Below are 22,090 nucleotides of genomic sequence, written 5' to 3' on the forward strand. Positions count from 1 at the left end.
ATTGTTCCAAGGTTACGCGGGGCTCTCGGGGAAGCTGGAGCTCTTCGTCTATAATGGGTGTTGGTTGAACTCCGATAACGGAATCCGGTGGTCGTGAGCTTAAGAATGGTAAGTGTCTCCCGATTAATGTTATTTATTGTCCGTCGATCCGTTTTGTCCTGGATCTCATCGGCGTAATTGAGAAGGTGCGTCCTGACGTACCTAGGAGGTGGCTCGAGCTCAAGCAGCTGTTTACAGGGGTGGGATCTGCGGTAGCACGCTAACAGAAACTGCTTGTTGAGTAGTTTGTTGTGCTCCTTTACCGGGAGCCTCTGTGACTCGACTTTTGCAAGTAATTTGTCATATGTGAATGGGTAGATTAATTTCGTGGATTTATTGCTAATTACTGCATATGTGAACGTACTTTAACAGCCAAAAGCCAAAATAGCTTGAACATCGCTGAATTGTTGTTGATTTTTCGCTTTTATTTAATAGAAATAAAATCTTTCGTAAATATATTTCTAAGTTTAAGGAAAGAGAAAATGTGCAACGCGACTTTACTTAGTTGTTCCATTTTGTTTCGTTTTATTAGTGTTAACAGCAGTTTGACGTTTGCTGAAATTTTGTAAGTCATTTCACGGCACAGCCGTGAATGGGCAATGTTGGTTTGCTTTTGTACTTCGCAACACTTTTAATCAGGCCGCGAATCATTTGAGCGCATTCAACTCAACTCGATTAGCAAATCTGTGTTGTTGCTTTCAACGTATTTTGCATATACATAGATATAGAGGGATATACATAATACAAAAAATTATTTTTTGGCAGTGATGTCGCCTTCTCTACACCATGGTTTTGTTGTTGTCAAGAGACCTACTAGTCGAAAATGGCGACAACTGCTCAGATAAATAGCAAACAAGAAAATAACAAAATGTAAACAATTGGAGAAGTGCACACAAGAGAGAAATATCGAGATAGTGACGTCTCGTCCATAGTTTATAGAATATAGTTCTATGAGCATGGTTCATAAAAATACAACATTGAAGCGCACGTTCTTAAAATTTGATGAAGTTAATAAAAACTGTTCCTCAGCTCCAATTTACTCAATCAATAAATAAATTAATAATTGACACGAACATTTCTGTTAGGTTTTTTGACATTGTTTCACAAATGGAGGGACCTATAGTTTCAAGTCGACTCCGAAGGGCAGATATTTTTTATGAGGAGCTTTTTCATGGCAGGAATACACTCGGAGGTTTGCCATTGCCTGCCGAGAGGCGACCGTTATTAGAAAGACCGTTATTAGAAAGAATCCCTACCATTTTGTGGTTTCATGCACGGAGATTCGAACCTACACACTCCCAAATGGTAGTGACGCAAAAAAATCATACTGCTGCGGCGAATGCAGAAAATTGATTATATGAACATATAATTGGCGCATACATCCTTTTTGGGGCGTACATCCTTTTGGCCGAGCTCCCTCCTCCTATTTGCGGCGTGCGTCCTTTTCTTAATTTTAGTTTTTCACCGAGTTTCAAAGCTACGTTCTCTCCGAACTCCGAATGGTAGTCACGCACCAACCCATTCGGCTACAGCGGCGCAGCAAATTGATTAGCTCTTGAAAATTAACGATTTTCGGTGTAAATACCGTTTTCTCAAAAAATGTGTGTGTTTTTACAGGCCCTTAATCTCTTTTAATGTTTCATTTTCAATGCTGTTATATTTCAAACCTCAAATCCTGTATAAAATACATCCAAATACAAATATTTTAACGATTGTGTCCTTGTAATTTCCTTGAAATTAGGTAATCACCTAAATCTTGTTTTAAGTATCCCGAATGGGATATGTATCCCCAGTGGGAACGCTTCACATTACTGAAATTTAACTGCAGTTAAGCTCTTGATGGGAATAGACAAGCTATAAAAGCAAAAACTGTTAAAAGAATGGTTTATTACAATTATATTTAAAAAATTATGTGTACAAATACTTACATTTACAGGGACTGGTTTTTTTACGGAGCGTTTGCATGTTGGGCTCTTTCCAATTTCTCTTCGCCAATTTGCGAAGTTTTTTATAATTAGTTGCTATTTTTGAGTTAGGTTTGGATTTTTTTGTTTCCGATACTCTTTGCAGTATTCATGTACTATTTATGTAAAATAAAACATTTTTCTTTGGTGCTTGGAAGGAAATTCTTTAAATTATATTATCACAGTGAAATACAAAAGTATGTTTATACGAGCGTAATATCAAAAACCAATTACATATTACGAGATAGTTGCGCACCGGTAATTTACGTTACAGCAGAGCATTACTTTCCTAAGCAATTTCGGTATATTACATTGGTCACAAACGATTCAATACACTTTACAAGTTATAAATACAATGCAAACATGCAAATTATTATAGGCGACGCAATGCAGCCAAATGTTATGGAAACACCTCACCACCCACTTTATAATTCACAATTTATTCCGTCATTTTCATTCGTTTGTTTACATTTCCAGATGTGTTTCGTCTTGTTTATTTTGTTTTTGTTAATGAATGATTTTTTGTCGGAATTCTTGCTTTTTGTTGTTGTTGTTCCGTCGTATTCTCGGTCGATACTATGACGAAGAATGTGATATTATTGTTGGCCGACTGGCTGACGGTATGCCCGCATCACCGGCATTTCGAATACAGCAACTTTTATCGATTTTTCACTACACCAATGCCGCAGTGGTAGTGATGAGGCAATCCAGTAAATAAGATGCACCATAAGCGGGGTGCTAGGGGTGGGCTGTAGCCATTTTTTCAAGAAGTAAATTTTTTTTTAAATCATTTATAGAAAATACTTGAGACTTATGAACTGATTTTTGACGTTTCTGTGGCAAACAAATCCATCCGAAAATCCACAGGACACAGAATTCTCTATGACGCACACACACACACAAGTTGTGAGGAACATTTTCAAAGCCGACAGACTTCCGCTTAAACTTTAATAATTGCACTGTAATTTGTTACACTTATTTTCTTTTCTTATTGATTGTTGAATTTATACGAGCGTTTTTTAAGGTGCAACGCCTTTCATTATCACGAAATTGATGACCGAATTAGTAGCTTCACTCGAAATTCGATGACGGAAAAGGATATACGAAGGATAATGAGGGATTGACATTGTGATATTGTGAATGATTGAAATGGTGTTTAGGTCACAGCACAACGGGCAAGTTATTTACAATTAATGTTGTTTAAATATATTACTGTTTTTTTTCAAAGTGCCACTCTTAATTGCTACTGATTTTAATATCACACAATGCAACAATAATGCTAAGAATTCCTAAAAAAATACAATCATTGATAAATCGCAACTCTATTGTGAACGAGTTATATTAAAAATAGCTGTAATAGTACAAACACCTTGTCGACGGCGACGACAGTTGTTGATTGTTGTCAGTGGAGGAAGTAAACAAACCTTCGTGCGCAAATGTAGGCATGTACAATTGAATGTATGCACGATTTATTCTATATTCTTGTCTTTCCAATCATTTTCGCTTATTCTTTCTCTTATTTTTGTTGGTTTATTCTTCGTACTGACTTTGGGGCACTTGGGAAGGCGAAATCTTGTGTTTGATAATTTTTGGTTCTTGACTGTTTGACTGCCTTTGTTGACGTTGCCAAATTAAATTGATTTTTAATTTGGTTGGTTTGCATGATTTGTAGTGCTGCCACTAAAAAATGCAACGTTTTTGAATCAGAAACAGCATTATAAATTATAATCTTTAAGCGTAATAATCGATGATTTAAAAAAAAAATTATTCAAAATTTTTTTTAACAAAAAATATCTCTCTGAATAAATTATTTTCTATATCGTTGCTGCTTTGAAAATACAAAAACACTTTCGCGTCGCATTAGTGATCGCTTCGCTTTAACGCAGTGCGAGAAACTCGAAACTACAATGAACATTTTGATGTACAATAACGTGGTGCACAATGAAGATAGTAAATTTATTATGTACAAAAATAACTTATTTAAGCAAAAAACACTTCTTTGACTTTTGGATGTTTCATAAGTATTTTTATGGAAAAAAGGAAAAATCTAAATTACGACATGAGCTTCACTTTTTCTCATTAGGTACAATGTGGAGAGATTTATTACTGAGGTCTGTTTATTTGAACAATAAAGTAAAAATAAAATATTAAAAGTTGCATTCGTGCATTCAAACGATGCGATAAAATGAAAATTTAGTTATTAAATTATGAAATAACAACTGATGTTCAGGCACTGCTGGCAACAAATCGATAAAACATGCATGTTTTAGTAGTGAAATTTGCTGTCTTCTCCTGACAGAGCTCTTTTAACATACTTTTTTAAGTTAATTTAATAGTTTGACCTCTTCTTTTTCTTCTATACTTTCTTTTGTGGTGATATTCCAACAGAAAGGGTGTAGTTGGTCTAGTGCCACCACCTTTAATGCATACGCCTTGATTGCTACTATTTTCATTTTTATTGTGCAATATTATTTTACATGTTCAATATTTCTTCAATAGTATGGTATTACAGTGAGCAAACAGCAACCCTCTTCTGGCTCCAGCGAGGGCAATTGGAGCTACTCCAGTTGGTTCGTGTTTAAATGTTGCTTTTATTCAGTCTTTCCTTTGCGCTGGTGTGAATTTGTTATTTAATATTTATCGCGTGGCAGTGAGCAACGTATATTGAATTTAAAAATAATATATTCAAATCGATTAAATTGTGAAATTATACTAAAAAATATATCGAAGTGTAAAAAAGTCAAACCTACACGGCAACAACTGAATATTTTGCTAACTTAAAAATTTTCTAGTTCGATTTTCTTAGTTGAACAGTTGGTACTTGAGATCCAGCCATTTGCCGCTGATCGTGTCGTGTTCGCGTTCCAATAATTGAGAAGTGCAAATAGCAGAAAAGAATTGGTAAAGCAAAAATAGTGTATAAAACGAAAAGAGCACATCTGAAAAGGCGAATTCTTGTAAAAGGTTCACTCCAACAACACAGCTAGTGCAAAAACAACAACGACCAACACCAACTGGAATTTTCAAATTGAATTTCTTTGTGCTATTTGTTGCGAGTTTTCAGTCACATTTCTGATCAATAGTTTGTTGAAAACCGACAATAGTCTTTCGAAAGCCTATTTCAACATAAATTTAAAAAATTTGGAGTTACATTTTCTGGACAATAATTAAATCATTGGCGGACCAATCAAAGCCCTTGTAAACTTAAAAGAAATAAAGTGCGGTTTATAATAAAACATACGAAATATATGTGTACCCTTTCCTGTGACAAAATTTTTTGAGCATACTTGGGCACATCGCGGTTAAAACGTTAATTACTGCAACAACAGTAAGTCTAGGTGACACATAGACGTGCGCACGCGTGATCTTCTCCATCAACAAGGAATTAAACAGCCGAGTTAGTGAATACAAGTAGCAGCTACCAAATACGAGCAGCAAAACCGCAAAATGAATAAAACTTGCGCTCGTTGTCAGAAAGTGGTGTATCCCATTGAGGAACTCAAGTGTCTGGACAAAGTGAGTGCAAATTTAAGTTATCTAATAATCTTTAAAAAAATTTACAAATAAGTGTATGTGGAAATGTATAAAACAGTAACCTTATAAAGTTTTGGTAGGCTGTGTATCAGCAGCTGTAAACTGGTTGTGTAGGTTACTAGTTTACGAGTGTACGAAAGGGACAACAGGTGTCCTAAATGGAAGATTTCTAGCTGTGCTACAGTGCTGGTTTCCTTGGGATTAGAAAAGTCTACAAAGGATTTACAATTGTGAGCAAATATTGATAATGCAAAAATTAAAATGAGAAAGGACGTTTGGTTATTATTAGGCAACTGAAATTCGCGCATACTGAGTTAGTTGATGAGTGGAATTTATCATGCAAATCAAACGAATGCACGAGGGATGTAATATAATAATATAGCATTCGTCAGATTGTCTTTTTATTGGAACCAGAGAATGCTAAAAACGAAAGCAAATTAAGATAAGGTGATATTACTAGAGCAGCTAATTTGTTTTTTTTATGCGATTTGGTATTTTGAGCTCCTCCTCCTATTTGTCGCGTGTGTCTTGACGTTGTTCCACAAATGGAGGGACCTACAGTTTCAAGCCGACTCCGAGGGGCAGATATTTTTTATGAGGATGTTTTTCATGGCAGAATAACACTCGAAGGTTTGCCATTGCCTGCCGAGCTGCGATAGCTATTAGAAACAACTTTTTCTTTTTGGTCTTTCACCGAGATTCTCTCTGAATTACGAATGGTGGTCATGCACCAACCTATTTGGCTACGGCGGCCATATTGCGAATTTAGCCAAGCACAATTTTATTATTATGATATAAATATCTATCAAATTTGATTTTTTGCTGTTGTTGTGACATCTTACCAAGCTCTGCTAAACACGGGGAAGTCACCTTTGGTCATCGTCAATTACATCACGGTAGGCCCAAGAAGTATAGGGTGGGTGCGTTCCCACGACAGTGGTTTCCACATTACTAGAACGACCCTGATTTATATCCAAGGACTGTATCTCCACTAGTATTTCCGGGCATGTCTAGGGAATGTTTATCATGTTACAACAACATCAAGGAATGGGTGTTAGATGAGTAAATTTTATTTCGTGAAGGTGTTCGCCATGAATTGAGACACATGTGCCGAACTTGCAGACTGTAGGACCTGAATTCGATACCTTCAGCGTATATTAACATACACAAGCATTCTTACCGACATCGTCTCGAACGGTAAAAACTTACATACTCGTATTTACCATTCCGCGGAGGCATACAGCCGCTGAATAGGAAATAATTTTTTCTAGTATTGAGCGGACCGCGACAAATTGGAGGACAAGCTTGACTTAACAGCTTTCAGGAATGTTTGCCAGTCTAAAATAAAAATTCAAAGATTTTTATTTCGTATTAGTTGTAGGTTCTTTATGAAAAGTCCAAACTGTGAAGAATGAACTTGTAACAAATTATCAAGGAATGGAATTACAATATATTAATGTATCTGGGCTCCGCAGCGAAATGGTTGGGGCATGTTTAGTATTTTACACACTGATTTTGGGTTAATGGGCGGAATGAGAGGGAGCGTGGCATCTTGATTGATTAAGTGACTTCTTTAAAGCAGAATAAGAGTAATTCATGTATATTATTTATTTTATTTTTATTTACAAAAATATATATTTTTCAAACCGAGTTTTTTAATAAATAGTGTACAGAAATTTTAAAATTGGTATTAATTAAAGTTTGGACTCTTAACTACAAATAGTTGTTACAATTTTTTGGATCGGGTCACACATTTGGGTACAATAGCCCGAAATAATTGGGTAAATCATCCGGCACCAGGCTCGAAGCCCACTGTGGGCATGAAACACTAAATAATATAAAAGTTTTTGCTAATAACGGTCGCTCTCGACAGGCAATGTCAAACCTCCGGGTGTGTTTTTGTCATGAAAAAGCTCCTCATAAAACTGCAGATGCCCCCTTTTGTTGAACAACATCAAAACACATATCACAAATTGAACGAGAAGATGCAAAAATATCTAAGAGAGGATATACGCGTCATATATATAAGTACAATAATGTTCCTCATGAATTGTAACATTAAAATTTTATGGGCTAGAACTAACCTATTAGTTATCAAAATTTACATATTCAGCTTGCGAAGTATTATTTGCTTTTATTGACTGAGAATCACATCCTACCTTACCACGTCAAACTTGGCATGTCAATACTGTCGTGCTCTTTGAACTGATGGCTCCAGCGCCGTGGATATATGTATATGGGATTATTGCTGAATGACATTAGAATATTAAGAAAAGAAAACTGCCGCGATAACAAAAAAAAATACAAGAAAAAGTAATAATTCACACAACAGCGCAGCGGAAGCTAAAAATTGTGATGGCGAGTGAAAGAGGCAATTGTAAATAAAGTCCTTGTGCTGGAAGCTTATTGTTATTGCTCAACTCATTGTGGAAGCTATTTTTGTTCCTATGATCTGTACTGTCATTTTAACATATTTTATAGTTGCAATTCTCCATTCATTGTTCGTTATTACTCGAGTACAACAAAAACAACAAAACCATAGCAAACAATAAAAGAGCGGGCAGCCGCTTAAATGGAGAATTTCGTGAAATTATTAAATCACTTTTTATGCATGCAATTTGTTAAATGGAAGACAAGTAAATTCACATTTTGTGAGGGCAAAACAGTAGTCTAGTGGAGAAAAGCGTGTATTGGCGTGATGACGCAGCTGCTTAGGCCGGAGTTGATGAGTCTGACTCGCTGGCTGGGTTGCTGATCTCACACAAGCATTAAAATCACGAACACGCGCATACAGTGTTGGGCAAAATATATTGTACTAAGTAACAATATAAACTGATTACCCATTACCTACTATATAACTTAAAAAATTAGCAAATATTATACAATTAAATAAAAAATTAGCAAATAAAATTAAAATTTTTTTTTTTATAATCCATTTTTTTACAAATTTGAAACAAGCAGAAATATCAAAAATTGCGCAACAAAATGTAATGGGCACTTTGCAGTTTATCGTAATAGATGACGAAAATATCGTTTTTTGTACACGATTCTACGTGTAATACGAAGTTTAAGCTTTCATAGTAAGGTTTTAAATAATTAACGAAATATGTAAATGTCCAATATGTTTTGCCCAACACTGTAGATGTACTTATGTATTAAGTAACTATATAGTTACATTTCACATACATAGATACAATGTAAGCGCTAGTGAAGTCATCATGTCAGCCAACGAGTCAACTGATCGTGAAGCCGGTTTGTATGCTCACTCGTCGGATTGAGGTCTGGGAAATATGCAGCAGACATCATCTGTAATACGAAATATGTACCATAGTACACTACAAAAACTAACGTAATATGTGCATTTAATTTCTTTATTTTAATTAAATTATTTTTGTGTTGTGATTCCTGCTGCTGCCCTCCAAGCAACTCCTGCGTCGGAGGTGACGTGAGAAAATGCGGTTTTGCTGCTCAACTGGTTGTAGTCTTACATACTACTCACTTGTTGGTGATACCGCAAATAAGCTGTTGCTTTTCGGGCAACTTGCAACGTGCAAAGCACAATATAAAAATAGAGCTGGAAGAACGAGCTGAGAAGTTGGGATAATTATAGGTTTTATGTATATGTGCATGTATGTGATTGGTCGAACTGAGTGCAAATGTATTGCAAAGTAAATTCTAGGCGCAAACCATGCAATAAACAGAAGCGTTGGTGAATATTATATTACGCTCAAGGCGAAAATATGTCACCAAATTATCTACATCAGTATCCAAAGAAAAAGAAAAAACCCACTAATGTTGCAGGTCGCCAATGCAAATTAATGCCCCCATATGTACATATTTGCATAGGCAGCCGCCAGTACAAAATGTGCCTATTAAAAAGTTCAACGCAAAAGTTTGCGCTAGCTGCATTGCGTGAAATATTTCTATGTATGGCACATTTTATTCGTGGGTGCAACGCTACACTCTGTTCAAGTTTAAAAGCTGCTTTACCACTTCATCTGCTTCTGCTGTTTCCACGCATACCGCGCCATCGGTAGCGTTGGTTGTTATTGAAAAGTAGGCACTTACAGCAATTTCAGCCTTTGCTTGAACATTGCCGAAATAAATAAATAACCAAAACCATATTTTCAGCAATTTACTAATGATTGCCTATACAGTAGTGACAGCGAAGAGGTAAACTTATGTGAATTTTTTTTCTTTTCACATTTGTACTCTGTTGCAATTGCCATGAAATTGGCTCTGGGCCGTTTTCAAAAAGCCTATCATCTCGTTGTCCTGTTGATGTGGGCTACTTGTGTCTCGTGCGGCTTGTGAATTGCATTTGGTCTATGGCCTCTTCCGGTCTGGCCGGATTGTTGTTTTTACTTTACGAATAAATTGAGAAATGCTGTTGCTTGTTTGTACTTTTACTCTTATAAGAGTTACGTATACTTTTTCGGAATTTGCCACAAACCGACCTTGAGTATGCTTATGGCTTTATTATGGTTTCTTTACATTCTCTTGTAGCTGTATTGTTTTAGTTTTCTAAAAATCCAGTTTTCTGTTTCGTCATGCACAGTTTTATGGTGTTGGCATTTTATTTATTATTATTATATTATGTGCTTTTTCTACAAGTTAATTTTGTGTTGTTCGTTAGCTTTTCACTCGTAACATATGCAATGTTGGGTAGTTATAAAATAAAAATGGCGAAGGGTGTGTAGCACAAATGTTACCAAACGCGTTTTCTGGCATTCGCGGAATTTTTCAACGCCAGTGCCTTGGTGGTTTCTCTGCCTAATTATTTTCTAAGGTGAATTTTTGAAATGTGCGAATAAACTGCACACTGTTGCTTAAAAAAATACTTTTACTGACATATGCACGTATGTATTACATTTTTTACTTAAATTGTGAATTATTCTTTGTTGTAAAACAAACAAAAAAATTAAACAATATTATTTATTTTTAATTAAAATATAAGTTCGAGAAAAAAAGAACTCCATTCTTCGCTCGGTAGATGGCTGTAGAGATAGATATTTCAAGAAGTATTGAGCAAACAATTTAAAGTTTCTGCTCATTGTCAAGGTGACATTTCACACTAAAAAAATTCGTTCTCTGTTTTTTTGTTTGTTCCATTCAGTTGTGGGTTACAGGGTGCTTAGAACGGAAGTCCACAAAGAGAAAATTGGGTTAGTTTTACAGTTTTTCTTTGATAAAGGCGAAAATGCTAGTCAGACCGCTGAAATCGTTAATGGTGTTTATGGTGCCGATGCTGTAACAGCTAATTACGTGCAATTTTGGATTCGTCGCACAGGCCGGTCGTCGAAAATGTCGATAAAATCGGAAAAGTAATCGAACTTGACCGGCATGTTAGTAGTCGTAGTATCGCCCAGAAGCTAAAGATCGACCCTAAAATCGTTTGAAACTACTTGCGCAAAAATTTTACGCAAAAGTAGATAATGGATTTATTTTTCCCCAAACTAATATTTGAAATAAAACTTAACTATAATAGCTTTATGCATGTACATATTGGGCTATTAATCAATCCACAATGAAATACCGTAACGTCCGAATAAATATTTTCAATATTTTCAAAGCCAATTCAGCCTTTAGCTTTCTTTAATCCTCTTTCTTTCATTTCAAATTACTCTTAATGATTTGCTTTTTTCATAATTGAAAAATTTGCAGCAATAAGTTGAGTTCGATGATCACCTCAAAATTTTTCTATTTTGTATAGCTTCCAAAGGAAAAATTCCTATCGCAATTACCACGTCATTAAATTAATTTTAAATTGTCAGCATTTTATATTCTAATGTTTCTCTACATAATAATTTTTGAGCCGAAGGTGTTTACACTAGTGCTCCATTTAAATGTAAAGTAGTGGATCTCCTCTACTTTTCTTATATATAATAATAATAATAATAATAATAATAATAATAATTTTTTTTGTTTTTTTTTTTTTTGGAAATTTTCCTATTTTTTCTGTGCAACCTTTTTTGTATAAATTGCTCATTGACCAAGATAATTTGGAAATGGCTATCCCTCCATCGGTCAATAATCTTCCATATAACAATATTTTTTAAGCAAGTGAAAATTGCTTAGGTCCGGACAAAACGAAACTACAAGGTGGCACAAAATTAATCACTCTATCGAAAAATTTAAAATTTTTGCAAATGGCAATCATATTTGACAGTTGTAAATTAGACAGCTTGAGTATACATACAGAGCGCATAAGGCTTAAAATAAAGATTTTGATCAATCAAAAAAAGTTTTTTTTTATTGTAATTGGTAGAAAAGTTATTCAAAAACAAAATTGGATAATTAATTTTGAGCCGCCTTGCATATACGCGTGCACATTTCAGTATGTGGGTATAAAAAGTTCGGTTCGGACAGAATTTTGGAGCTCCTTACATGTTTGTTTTATTTTACTAAAAAAAATTTTATTTTTATTTAATTTGGTTTAATTTTCTTTATTTTTTTAAATTAAATTTTTTTTAGATACAATTTTTTTTATTTAACAATTTTTTTATTTTTTTGAATAAATTTTTTATATTTTTGTTTTTAAGTTTTTTTTGTAATTTTTAATTATTATTATTTTTTTTTTGTTTTTGGTATGAAACACACAAATTTTGTTGGAAAATTTACGAAGTTGGAAAATTAAAAAAAAATTTCACAACATTTTGTGTAATTCTAAATAATGCACGCTATGAAATTTAATTATTTTATTATTTTTATTATAAAATTTTGATGCGATGCAAACACGATACGCACTCATTTTTATAATGCTTTTTCCTCAAAATGGATTGAGATTACGGCAAAATTTAAAATTTTTCAGTTAGAAGTAATTTCACCTAAACTCCCGTATGTCATAAACGTTAAAATAATCTAATTTATTTTCAACTATGCACACAAGTGACGCCTGCGACGAATAAAACATTCGAATTTTGCATGGAAATTTCCGGCGCAAAAAAAGCTTCTAATCGCATTTACGAAAATTCGATTAGTGTTTGGATAATTTTCAGTGCTTGGAATTTTGGAGATTTTTAAAGTTTTAGCGGCAGCGACTTCTGAAATCTGGCTGCAGATCAAACAGCTAAGATTGGGTACTTTCGCCACTTTTCCCTCCCACACCCTTCCATGCTGAGGTACGGAAAATTGAGTTCGCTACTTTGAAATCTAGAGAATGCTCCGAACTATAGGTTAAATAAATATACCTGTTTGTATATCTTCTCACGTTAATAAGGCGTAGTATCATTGCTGATGTCAATAACAGCAAAATACAGATAACTGACCGCTAAAAGACCAATTTAAAAATTTAAATTAATTAGAGCTTTAAAATTTAAGTTTATCCCACCAAAAGAAACTTATAAACGTAACGATAAAAGTGTTACTAAGTACATAACCAAAAATGGGACTTCATTGAAAATAAGTGTGTAGCTCTGCCGTGTGTACAACTTGTATTTGTCTACAACTGGACTGCTTAATCATTTTTAATTAAGCGTTAAAATATTTTAAATGACATAACCCTTGTGTTCATACAATTTTTTTTTTCATTCCACCTCCATCGATAATAATGCAGGAAACATTTATGTGTTATTTTTTGTTGTTACAAGATTGTCAAGCAAATTTCCTGAAATAGTTTTGTGCACGGCTCCAGCAGCTTGTCAGGCATCTTCAACTCATTCAATGCAATTAGCAAACAACGATACAAATGCACACATACACATAATAAGTTTTTGAACTAACCCAACAAACATTTAGATTCGATGTACAATTTGACGAAAATTGTATATTCATGTGGTATTGAGTTTCATTAGTGGCTCACCTAGGCTAAGATTACTAGCAAATGATATAGGCTCGTCTTATTGTGTCTCTATCTGTGCGGCTTCACTTTGTTGCACTGTGTCAATCTGTTTTTTCGTTGTACGTTCTCGATGTATTTCATTACCGCGTTCCAGTTGTCTCCACGTTCGAGCATTTTGCTGATTATGTTGCTCGGTGCGAAGTCGCCAATTTGCTCCCTCAGAGCATTTCTTTCCGCGAGCCATCTGTCACGGTATAGGTAACTCCGGAAGTATCCGTGGCCCGAGAGGAACTGAGTTAAGAAGTAGTTCCCTTCTCCGAAGTTCCTTTGGACCCATTTGTTAATTGATGGAATAAGTTTCGCCGTCCATCTGCCACTTGGTTCAGTGTCCTATGGGCTTTGCCACCGCAGCATGGCTTGGCGCCTCCGTTCTGGGAAGCTAGTGATGACGTGTTTCTTCTTGAGGCCTTTTTTAATCGCAATAAAAAATTCAGCCCTTAACATAAAATAACATAACAAAGTTATGTGAGAAAAACGCAAAAAGTGCGTGAACAAAAGTCTACATACAGTAAAAAAAAGCTTAATTTAGTGTGAGTACTTTACTTAATCCTTGATATTGTTACTTTTTAGTAGTTAGTTAATAAACCGACATCTCATCGAGACAACTAAATTTATCAGCTCTGCAGACTTTATACTGTCAAGCTTCTATTATGCTCTGAAGTGGCCGCATATAAATCCGTGTCGCGTAACGTAGAACCGACTATCGTGGGAGCACTCTTTGAGTATAACAGCTCTAAAAACCTGTGTATTCCGAAATTTCCAATAAATCTGGGCTTTGCGGTGGTGTGTATCGTAACTACTCTCCAAGCCATTACGTTGCCACAACCATTAGCGTTTTTTCATTCGTGTTAAGGATTTTCGGTCACTTTGAGAATCAAACTTATGTCTCTGTGGGATAGTTTCCTCGGGCGGCCAATGCGGTAACACCAATATTTTTTAGTTTTTTTTAAGTGGTCTGTACTATTGGTGGACTCAAGTTTAAATTTTTTTCCAATAACACCATATGACTATTTCTTTCTATACAGTATCACCTAATTTCTTACGCCAACAGATATTTCTTTTCCTGGAACCCCTTTTTATGCTTAGGTGTTCAAATCATAACTGGATTCAATATAACAGAATAACAATAAATAATAAAAAATAAGAAACTTTGCCATTATCACAACAAAGCATACCAAAGTACACACGGTGTACGGAATGAAGAGGTGTGGCCAACATCAGACTGTTAACTGGCTTTCAGCGAATTTAAAATAATCAGCTGATTGTCTGACGTAACCGGCGTTATGGCAGTGTTCGGTTTCGATCATCCTTGTATAATTGGCGCGTACACCCTTTTGTTGAGTGTTTGACCGAGTTTCTCCTATTTGTGGTGTGTTTGATGTTTTTCCATAATTGCAGGGGAGCTACTGTTTTATGCCGCTGCCGAACGGCAGATGTTTTTTATGACCAGATTTTTTTATGGCAAAAATATGTACACTTGTATGTTAGCCGTTGCCTGCCGTGTTCTATCATTTAGCGTTTTATGCCCTAGGTTTCGAACCTGTGCATTACAGAATGGTAGTCTCGTACGAACCCATTCGGCTACACCGACCGTTGTAGTAAATTAGTTCTGGGGGAAAAAAGCACCTTTGCAGTTTTTATTAGTATATTAGGTCAGATTAGATTGCGGTGGCTGCCATTCTCCATGAGAATGCAGATGGGCACACTTAGGCTTGCTGGCCCATTGCGAAGTAAGTTGGTTTGAGAAAAAATCAGTAGCTTCATATTGGTGCTTCATAGCCACAGGGAGTTTTGAACGCGGGCACTATCGATTAATAGACTCGGCGCCCGCCGCTAATTTCTTATACCATATTTACTTTAAATCTACTAAATTCATATCCAAACGATATTCTGTTTCTTCTTCATTCACATAAATTTACGTACCTGACGTTCAATGGTTTCATTTATATTATAGAGAAAATTATTTCCGAATATTTATGGTACTAACTGTACATACATACATGCATAAGCGCTTGCTGTCTGATGAGTTTTTTACTTGGCTGTGGGTACTTGACCGATTGTCTTATTTTAATTAAAGCTGACATCATGCACAACAAGACCAATACCAATGACATAAAATTACGGGCATAACAAATTATGTGCATTTAAGTATGAAGACAATTACAGTAATCTATGTAAATATGTATTTATGTGTGTATGTATGTATGTATACACAAATTTACGAAATATGGTAAATATGCCATCATTAAAAGCGACACCCAATGGACATGAGCCCATCCACATGCTTATGTAAACGGGTATTACATTTATTATGTACGTGCCATACATATTTACTCTGTAGAAAAAACTACACATCTACATACATATATAGCTTAAAATTAATGACTCAACCTGCTTTCTGTAGACAGCTGCATTCTTTACCTTTGAATTACTTGGTATGTGAATAAGTGTTTAGTAATATACTGGAGATTTGAATGTCTATATGTGAGGTCTCGATCGCAGTAGTTGTCATTCTTTTGAGGCGTAAAGATCCTTTTTTATCTGACGTCACAAATGTCGACGTTCGTCCCGAAAAATAGTATTGAAAAACAGTATTGCGGGAAGTCATGCTTCATCATTATCTTTTAAAGAAAAGTGCAGCTGAAACGTGTCGTATATTGATCAATATTTACGTTTATCACGCTCCATTAAATACAACTTGTAAGGAGTGGTTTCGAACCTTCCAAAATGGCAATTTCCTCGTGAGTGGTAAAGATCGCGAAGGGGCACCGAAAAAATTCGACAACAATTATTGGATGACGCAAGTCGAACCCTTGATGATATGTCTAAAGAGTTGGATGTGACAGATCAACCGTCAGTAAACGTTTGCACGCGATGGGAATGGTCCAGATGGTATACTGGCAGGTAACTGGGAGCCACGTCAATTTAAGATGAGGGATATCGAGAGACGTTTGGTGATGTGTGAAATGCTTCTTGAACGGCACAAAAGAAAAGGTTTTCTGTCTCAAAAAGATGTCCCATCTTCTGCCTGCATTAATTCGTCAGTTTATGTATCGGTGCGTGCAAAAATCCTATACGTTTTCAAATCTTCACCTGGTGTGAAACAGTGAGAATAATGCATCTGACATTCTACTAATTAAATTTTTAATTTGATGTTTAAGTACAATAGTTTTGAGATTTCAGAGCTTTGACCCAGTAGTCGTAGAAGAATCTTTAAATCTACCTCTACTATGAAAGACACGCTGCAAAAAAATTAAGATGGTTTTTATAAGAAATTTTTTCATGTCAATATGGCCTCGAGAGGATTGGCGTTGTCCACCGCTTGGCGCTCGCTATAAGAACAAATGTTTCCATCAATTGATGCTTCATGTCGTCAGTGGACATCGAACTCCGAATCCACCGAATGGTGCTTACGCATAAACCCGTTCGATTGCGCAAAATGTGTCCTTCGATGTAAACCTAAGCGTGCCCTGACCAATCTTCATGGAAGGGAAATTGAAAATTGATTGAGTCTTATTTGTATAACTGTTGTTGTAACAGCATAAAAACCCCAGTATTTTGGGAGAATGCTTGTGGAGTGACAGTCTTTGGCCAGATATACATAAATGCGGATCGTCCCAGTATCGTTGAACCGGCTGCCGTTGGAAGGCAGAACAAATATTTGACAAGGCCAGCCTCTGGAAAAGGATCTTATATGGCTACTCCTAAAATTTTCTATATGATGACTGTCATTTGATTTCTACAGCCAAATTCTGGTGACAACAATCCAGACCGTAGAGCTGAACAGCAAACACGGTGGACTCTTGTTGGAGATACATTTTTTTATTTAATAGTTGTTATTGATACCGATAAAGGACACTAGATACCTACTTCCTCCGTTCTACAAATTTCGATATTGATGAATTAAGAAATCCGGATGGGATGGACTGGTTGTTAAAATGAACTATTTCCATATAAGAAACACAGAGCGTGTTTAGAACTTTTTGCAGCACTGCTGAAAATTATGATACATTGGTAGAGGGCTTCTTCGCACAATCACATTTGGTAGAAAATTGAAGGATAAAAGCCTTTGGAATCGAACAAGAAACACAATCAAAGCCCCTCCTCTTGTTAGTCCTATTATGGTTAGTCGACGATTGTTATTGACGAATCATATCATAATGAGCTGTTGGAATCTTACATATCTACATTTGTATAATTTCGGGCGGGAGCTTGGACATACCGAGTTTTTTCGAGTAATTTTAATAATGCCTATTTTGATTATTTACACTTATTTATCAGAATTTTTTTAGGCTTTACAAATCATCATACAAAGTGATAACATCGTTGGAAAGCTAGAGAAATTCAATTAATGCACTTTTATACGTTTTTCACTAATTCCTATAAAGATAGTTTAAAGTTTGTTGAAAATATTTAAGTTTGTTCAAAAGCTCGAAAATTTCGATCAAATATTTGAACTTTTAAACAGTGAACAAGTGTCGAGTTACTTGCACTACTCGATACCCGGGTATCTAGAATTTCATTTACCGTAGTGATTCCGTCGCATTTGGGTTATGCCATAAATAGATTAGTAAGTGCTCCGAAAATTTTTCTCAAATTCGCACTTAGCTCTTTAAAGTTTTCAGGTCCCATACTGTCGTATTCGGCCGCGTCGCTTTCGCTTTCAGAGCTGCAACGGACTGAAACTGCTCATTTCCCCTTGGGGAACAGACAGAAGTAGCACGACGCAAAATCTAGTGAATAAGCTGATAGTCCAACATTGTGATGCTTTACTTGTCTAGAAACCTCTCGACAAACAATGCGTAAGATACGGCGCGTTGTCTTCTAGTGCGCACGCAGGATATGTCCCTATTGGTTTGCTTACAGGAGTTCATTTCAAAAAGAAGTATGTACGGGGAATGCTGCAGGAGTGATAGTCCTTGGGCGAGTGTAAATCCGAGTCGTTCCAATAGCGTAGAGCCAACTGTCGTGGGAACGTAGCAGGCGGTCTTTGTCGTTTGCCTTCTTCTGAAGCAGCGGCAGTCTATTTATTTAATAGCGCCACCACGTATGCCAGTGAATAAATAATTTAATGGATTCACTGCTACGTCACACCTTTTTGAATGATTACAATGCTTTAGCCCAGAAAGTATTCGATATAACCCCAGCGATTCGTTGCAAGGAAAAAAGGTTCCAGTTTTGGCTCCATTTCATAATTATCTGTTTCCCGATAAGCCAGAACGATTGGCGCTTTTTGTTAAAAACGAGAAGAGAGAAGAAAGAGGATAATAAGAAGGACACTATGTCATCTATTTACATTTACATGACTTAATTTTTACTCTGTACATACTTTTTTTCGTCACTAAATTATTTCTTTTTGTTCTGATTCGCACATTTCCGATTCGTTTGCGAATTCTGCTAACCTTATTCGGCAATTATTTGAAATTATTCCCATTAGACTGTGGTTCGTTTAAAACTTTTAATGGGGCAATGCTGTTGCTGTGCCAAGCGGTGAGCAATCGAAAACTTCCAAGTCATAGCCACAGCTTCTGTTCGTTTCTTTGCTATCTTCTTGGTGTTCAAGTTATGCATGTATTTGTGCATGCATCACGTGCATACAATACATATGTACATTTCAATGTGTACGTAAGTGAGAGAAAGTACGAGTAAATGACCTCTTTTGGCCTGGTCTACAAACTCAAACAAACAAACAATTATATGTGTGTACACGAGCAACCGAGGCAACCAAAGTGGCAATAGCCAGAGTAACAAACACAACAACCACAAAGATTACAAATAAACAGCTAACAAATGTCAAAAAACAAGTCAACAATGGCAATAATAAATAAAAAAAGCAGCAACAATATGCATTCATGCAGCAAATCCACGCGCAGCTGTGTGCCACTCCGACGGTGGGTCGGTTGGTGGGTCATTATTGCTGTCAGACAACCAGTGAGTGACCACACTCTGTGACAAGCGTTTAAACTGGCGAATTTTCATATTTTCAGCTAAGTTGTCTTGCTCTGTTGTGGTGTTTTTGTTTTTTTACAATGTGCTTAGTCAAGGAACCAGAACCAAATGCATACATACATACACGCATACACACTCATACATAATGAAAAACAGACTTTTAAGAAAAGTACTAAGTCAAAAATATGCACAAAGCAGAAATGGTGAATATTATTCGCAATTGCTTGAACAGTGTGAAAATAAAATTACAAAACAAGAAATAATAGCAACAACCGCTGAAAAGTAAGGAAAAAATGTTTATTGTCTGCCGTCAAAGCGCGGGTGAGTGTCTTTTTGCTACAATTGGCTTGGTTTTTGCGTTTTTACTTTTGCCCAATTTGCACATTCTGTCGGCGAGGCGCACAGTGGTATTGCTTCATACATTTTTTGGCAAAATATATTTAGAAGGAATGCTTCTGGGATAATGGAATTTTGTATGCATACCTAATTTGAGCTAGTTAAGAAATATCCGAAATTGGTGGTAATCGGTTACTGCGTAGGGGTACTTCCTAGGCACCTAGGTGGGGAAAAGTTAGGTTGAAGCGGTTTTCCACCGTGGGGCACAAGTAGCACTAAAGCGCCGTTTGTACCAGTGTGTACTTTTCTGAATTTTTAGAAGATCCCTAATTTCCACAGTACTCAGATCTTCCAATTCATTAAAAAAATGTCTATCTACCTCTGGATAGAGCAGGACAGTGGCACAGGAGGTGATAGATCCTCTCTTCCTCATCTAGACATTTTTTCTGCAGAAGTCACGTGGTTATACGCCCGGCCTCTGGACGTGTTTGCCCGTTATAACTGAAATCAGTGCCAGAGCCGGTCACAAGTTTCGGGAGATTCTGCAGGTGGTTTCATTACGCAATCTTTCATTCGCTGCTCGTAAATTATCCTCAAAGATAGGTAGCTTACATATCGTCTGTAAGACTATGCTTTTGTCATTGTCTGTGTACTCATCAGTCAACTTCGTGCCAATTACCTTTAGTTTATCGGACCTGCAGTTACCCTCAATGTTGCAATGGCCAGAAACCCATGTTTATTTTGGATCAAATTACTCAGCCATCTCGTTAAGAGACGCGCGGCATTTCATGGCTACCTTGAAGCTTGTCGACTGCTTTGTAAGGGATTTTATCGCTGCCTGACTATCAGTGAAAATGTAGATATCATTTTCGGATATTGAATCACAGTGTGCCAGTGTCGCAGCTTTTATTATTGCCAACTGTTCACCCCGAAAGATACTAGAATAGTCGGGAAGCCGAAAACTGTAGAAGATTCCAAGATGTTTGGAATATAAATCTCCGCCCATCCTGCCCTCGAGCTTTAAGCCTCTGTATATACATACATGGCGGCCGTCGTAGCCGAATGGATTGGTGCGCGATTACCATTCGGAGTTAAGAGAGAACGTAGATTCGAATCTCGGTGAAACACCAAAATGAAGAAAAAGTTATTTTTAATAGCGGTCGCCCTTCGGTAGGCTCTATACTCTTCGAGTAAATTTCTGCCATAAAAAAGCTCTTCATAAAAAATATCTGCCGTTCGGAGTCGCCTTAAAACACCCAAAAAAGGGTGTACGCGCCAATTATACCTAACTAAACCTATAATGGACTAGCCCTGTCGTACATTGTCTCGTTTCCACTCTTCTCTTGAGGGCTCTTGGCAATTAAAGCATGAAAGGTACAGATGGCATTAAAAATGGGCGAAATCAGGTAACAACCACGCCTACTTTTCATATAGCGGTATTTTTCAAAAACACAATAAATGAGATATTTCAAAAAGTAGAAAAGTGAATTTACCCAAATATTTGGGTAATTGGATTAACTTATGACATATCTGGAGTGACTTCTTAAGTCCCTTTAGGCAAAACTTAAAGCTTTATGCAAATCTAGAAAAATGCAACAAATTTTCAACTAAATTTTAAACTACTTATATTTTAGACTATTTCCAGGTCTCTTGGTGTTTTTTTTTTTTTTTTTTTTTTTTTTTTCAAAACAATAATACTTAGAAACACTTTTGGAGAGAGGTATTTGTGGATTTTACTTAGGCAGGCAATTATATTCGAAACTGCATCATTCGATTTTTGAAATTGAATGGTATAGAAAATGACTTTTTGCCACGAAACACCACCGTGCGGCGTAGTGCTCATTTGCACTGGTGTCTTCACAAATTTTGTGCGGACGCAGCAGTTTAACGCTACCCTCAAGTCTTGCCCCTCAGCCACTTTAAAAGCTATCATTAAAACACTTTATACGTGTTAGTGTGTGAGGGAGTGAGGCTCATTTTTTTATCCTTATCAAAATGATTCATCGGACCGTGGTGAAGAGAACTAAGAGATATGAAAAAATTAATAAAATTCAAATCAACAATACATATCCATATATGTATTTGTGCAACACACAAATTCGCGCTCACACTGAAAGCAGAAAGACAGAATGAAAGGTAAACACTTCAGAAACTCGCTGACTGTTGTGTTGATATACAGTAAACCCTACAGTAAAAAAAGGCGGCCCAATGAAAAGAGTAGTTTTTTGGTAAGCTATTACTGAGTGTTCTCAAAATGATACAAAACGAATGTATTCGGGTCTTACTATGATACAATTGGAGTAGACCTACACAAGTTTGGAGTCGATTATTTTTTTTAATTCGATAATCTTGAGCATCCACTCAGGGCTGCTGCTATACCACAAAATATGCAGTTCTTTGTTTCCGAAAGGCCATTTTACTAAAATTA

The 22,090-nt window shown here is 36.1% G+C and overlaps 1 protein-coding gene across 3 annotated transcripts in view; it reads left to right on the plus strand.

Moving 5' to 3' along the window:
• The first annotated feature begins 4,594 nt into the window (after window positions 1–4,594).
• The window catches only part of LOC129240512 (LIM and SH3 domain protein Lasp), a 119,793-nt gene continuing 102,297 nt past the window's right edge, over window positions 4,595–22,090 (plus strand). For 2 of the 3 annotated variants that reach the window (XM_054876359.1, XM_054876360.1), the window contains exon 1: window positions 4,595–5,519. In XM_054876359.1, the coding sequence (XP_054732334.1) occupies window positions 5,451–5,519 (69 nt within the window). In that variant the 5' untranslated portion in view covers window positions 4,595–5,450. The remainder of the gene's footprint in view (window positions 5,520–22,090) is intronic. The other variant, XM_054876361.1, reaches the window with a different exon arrangement.

This window comes from Anastrepha obliqua, chromosome 3 (genome assembly GCF_027943255.1).
Source record: "Anastrepha obliqua isolate idAnaObli1 chromosome 3, idAnaObli1_1.0, whole genome shotgun sequence".
Lineage (NCBI taxonomy): Eukaryota > Metazoa > Arthropoda > Insecta > Diptera > Tephritidae > Anastrepha > Anastrepha obliqua.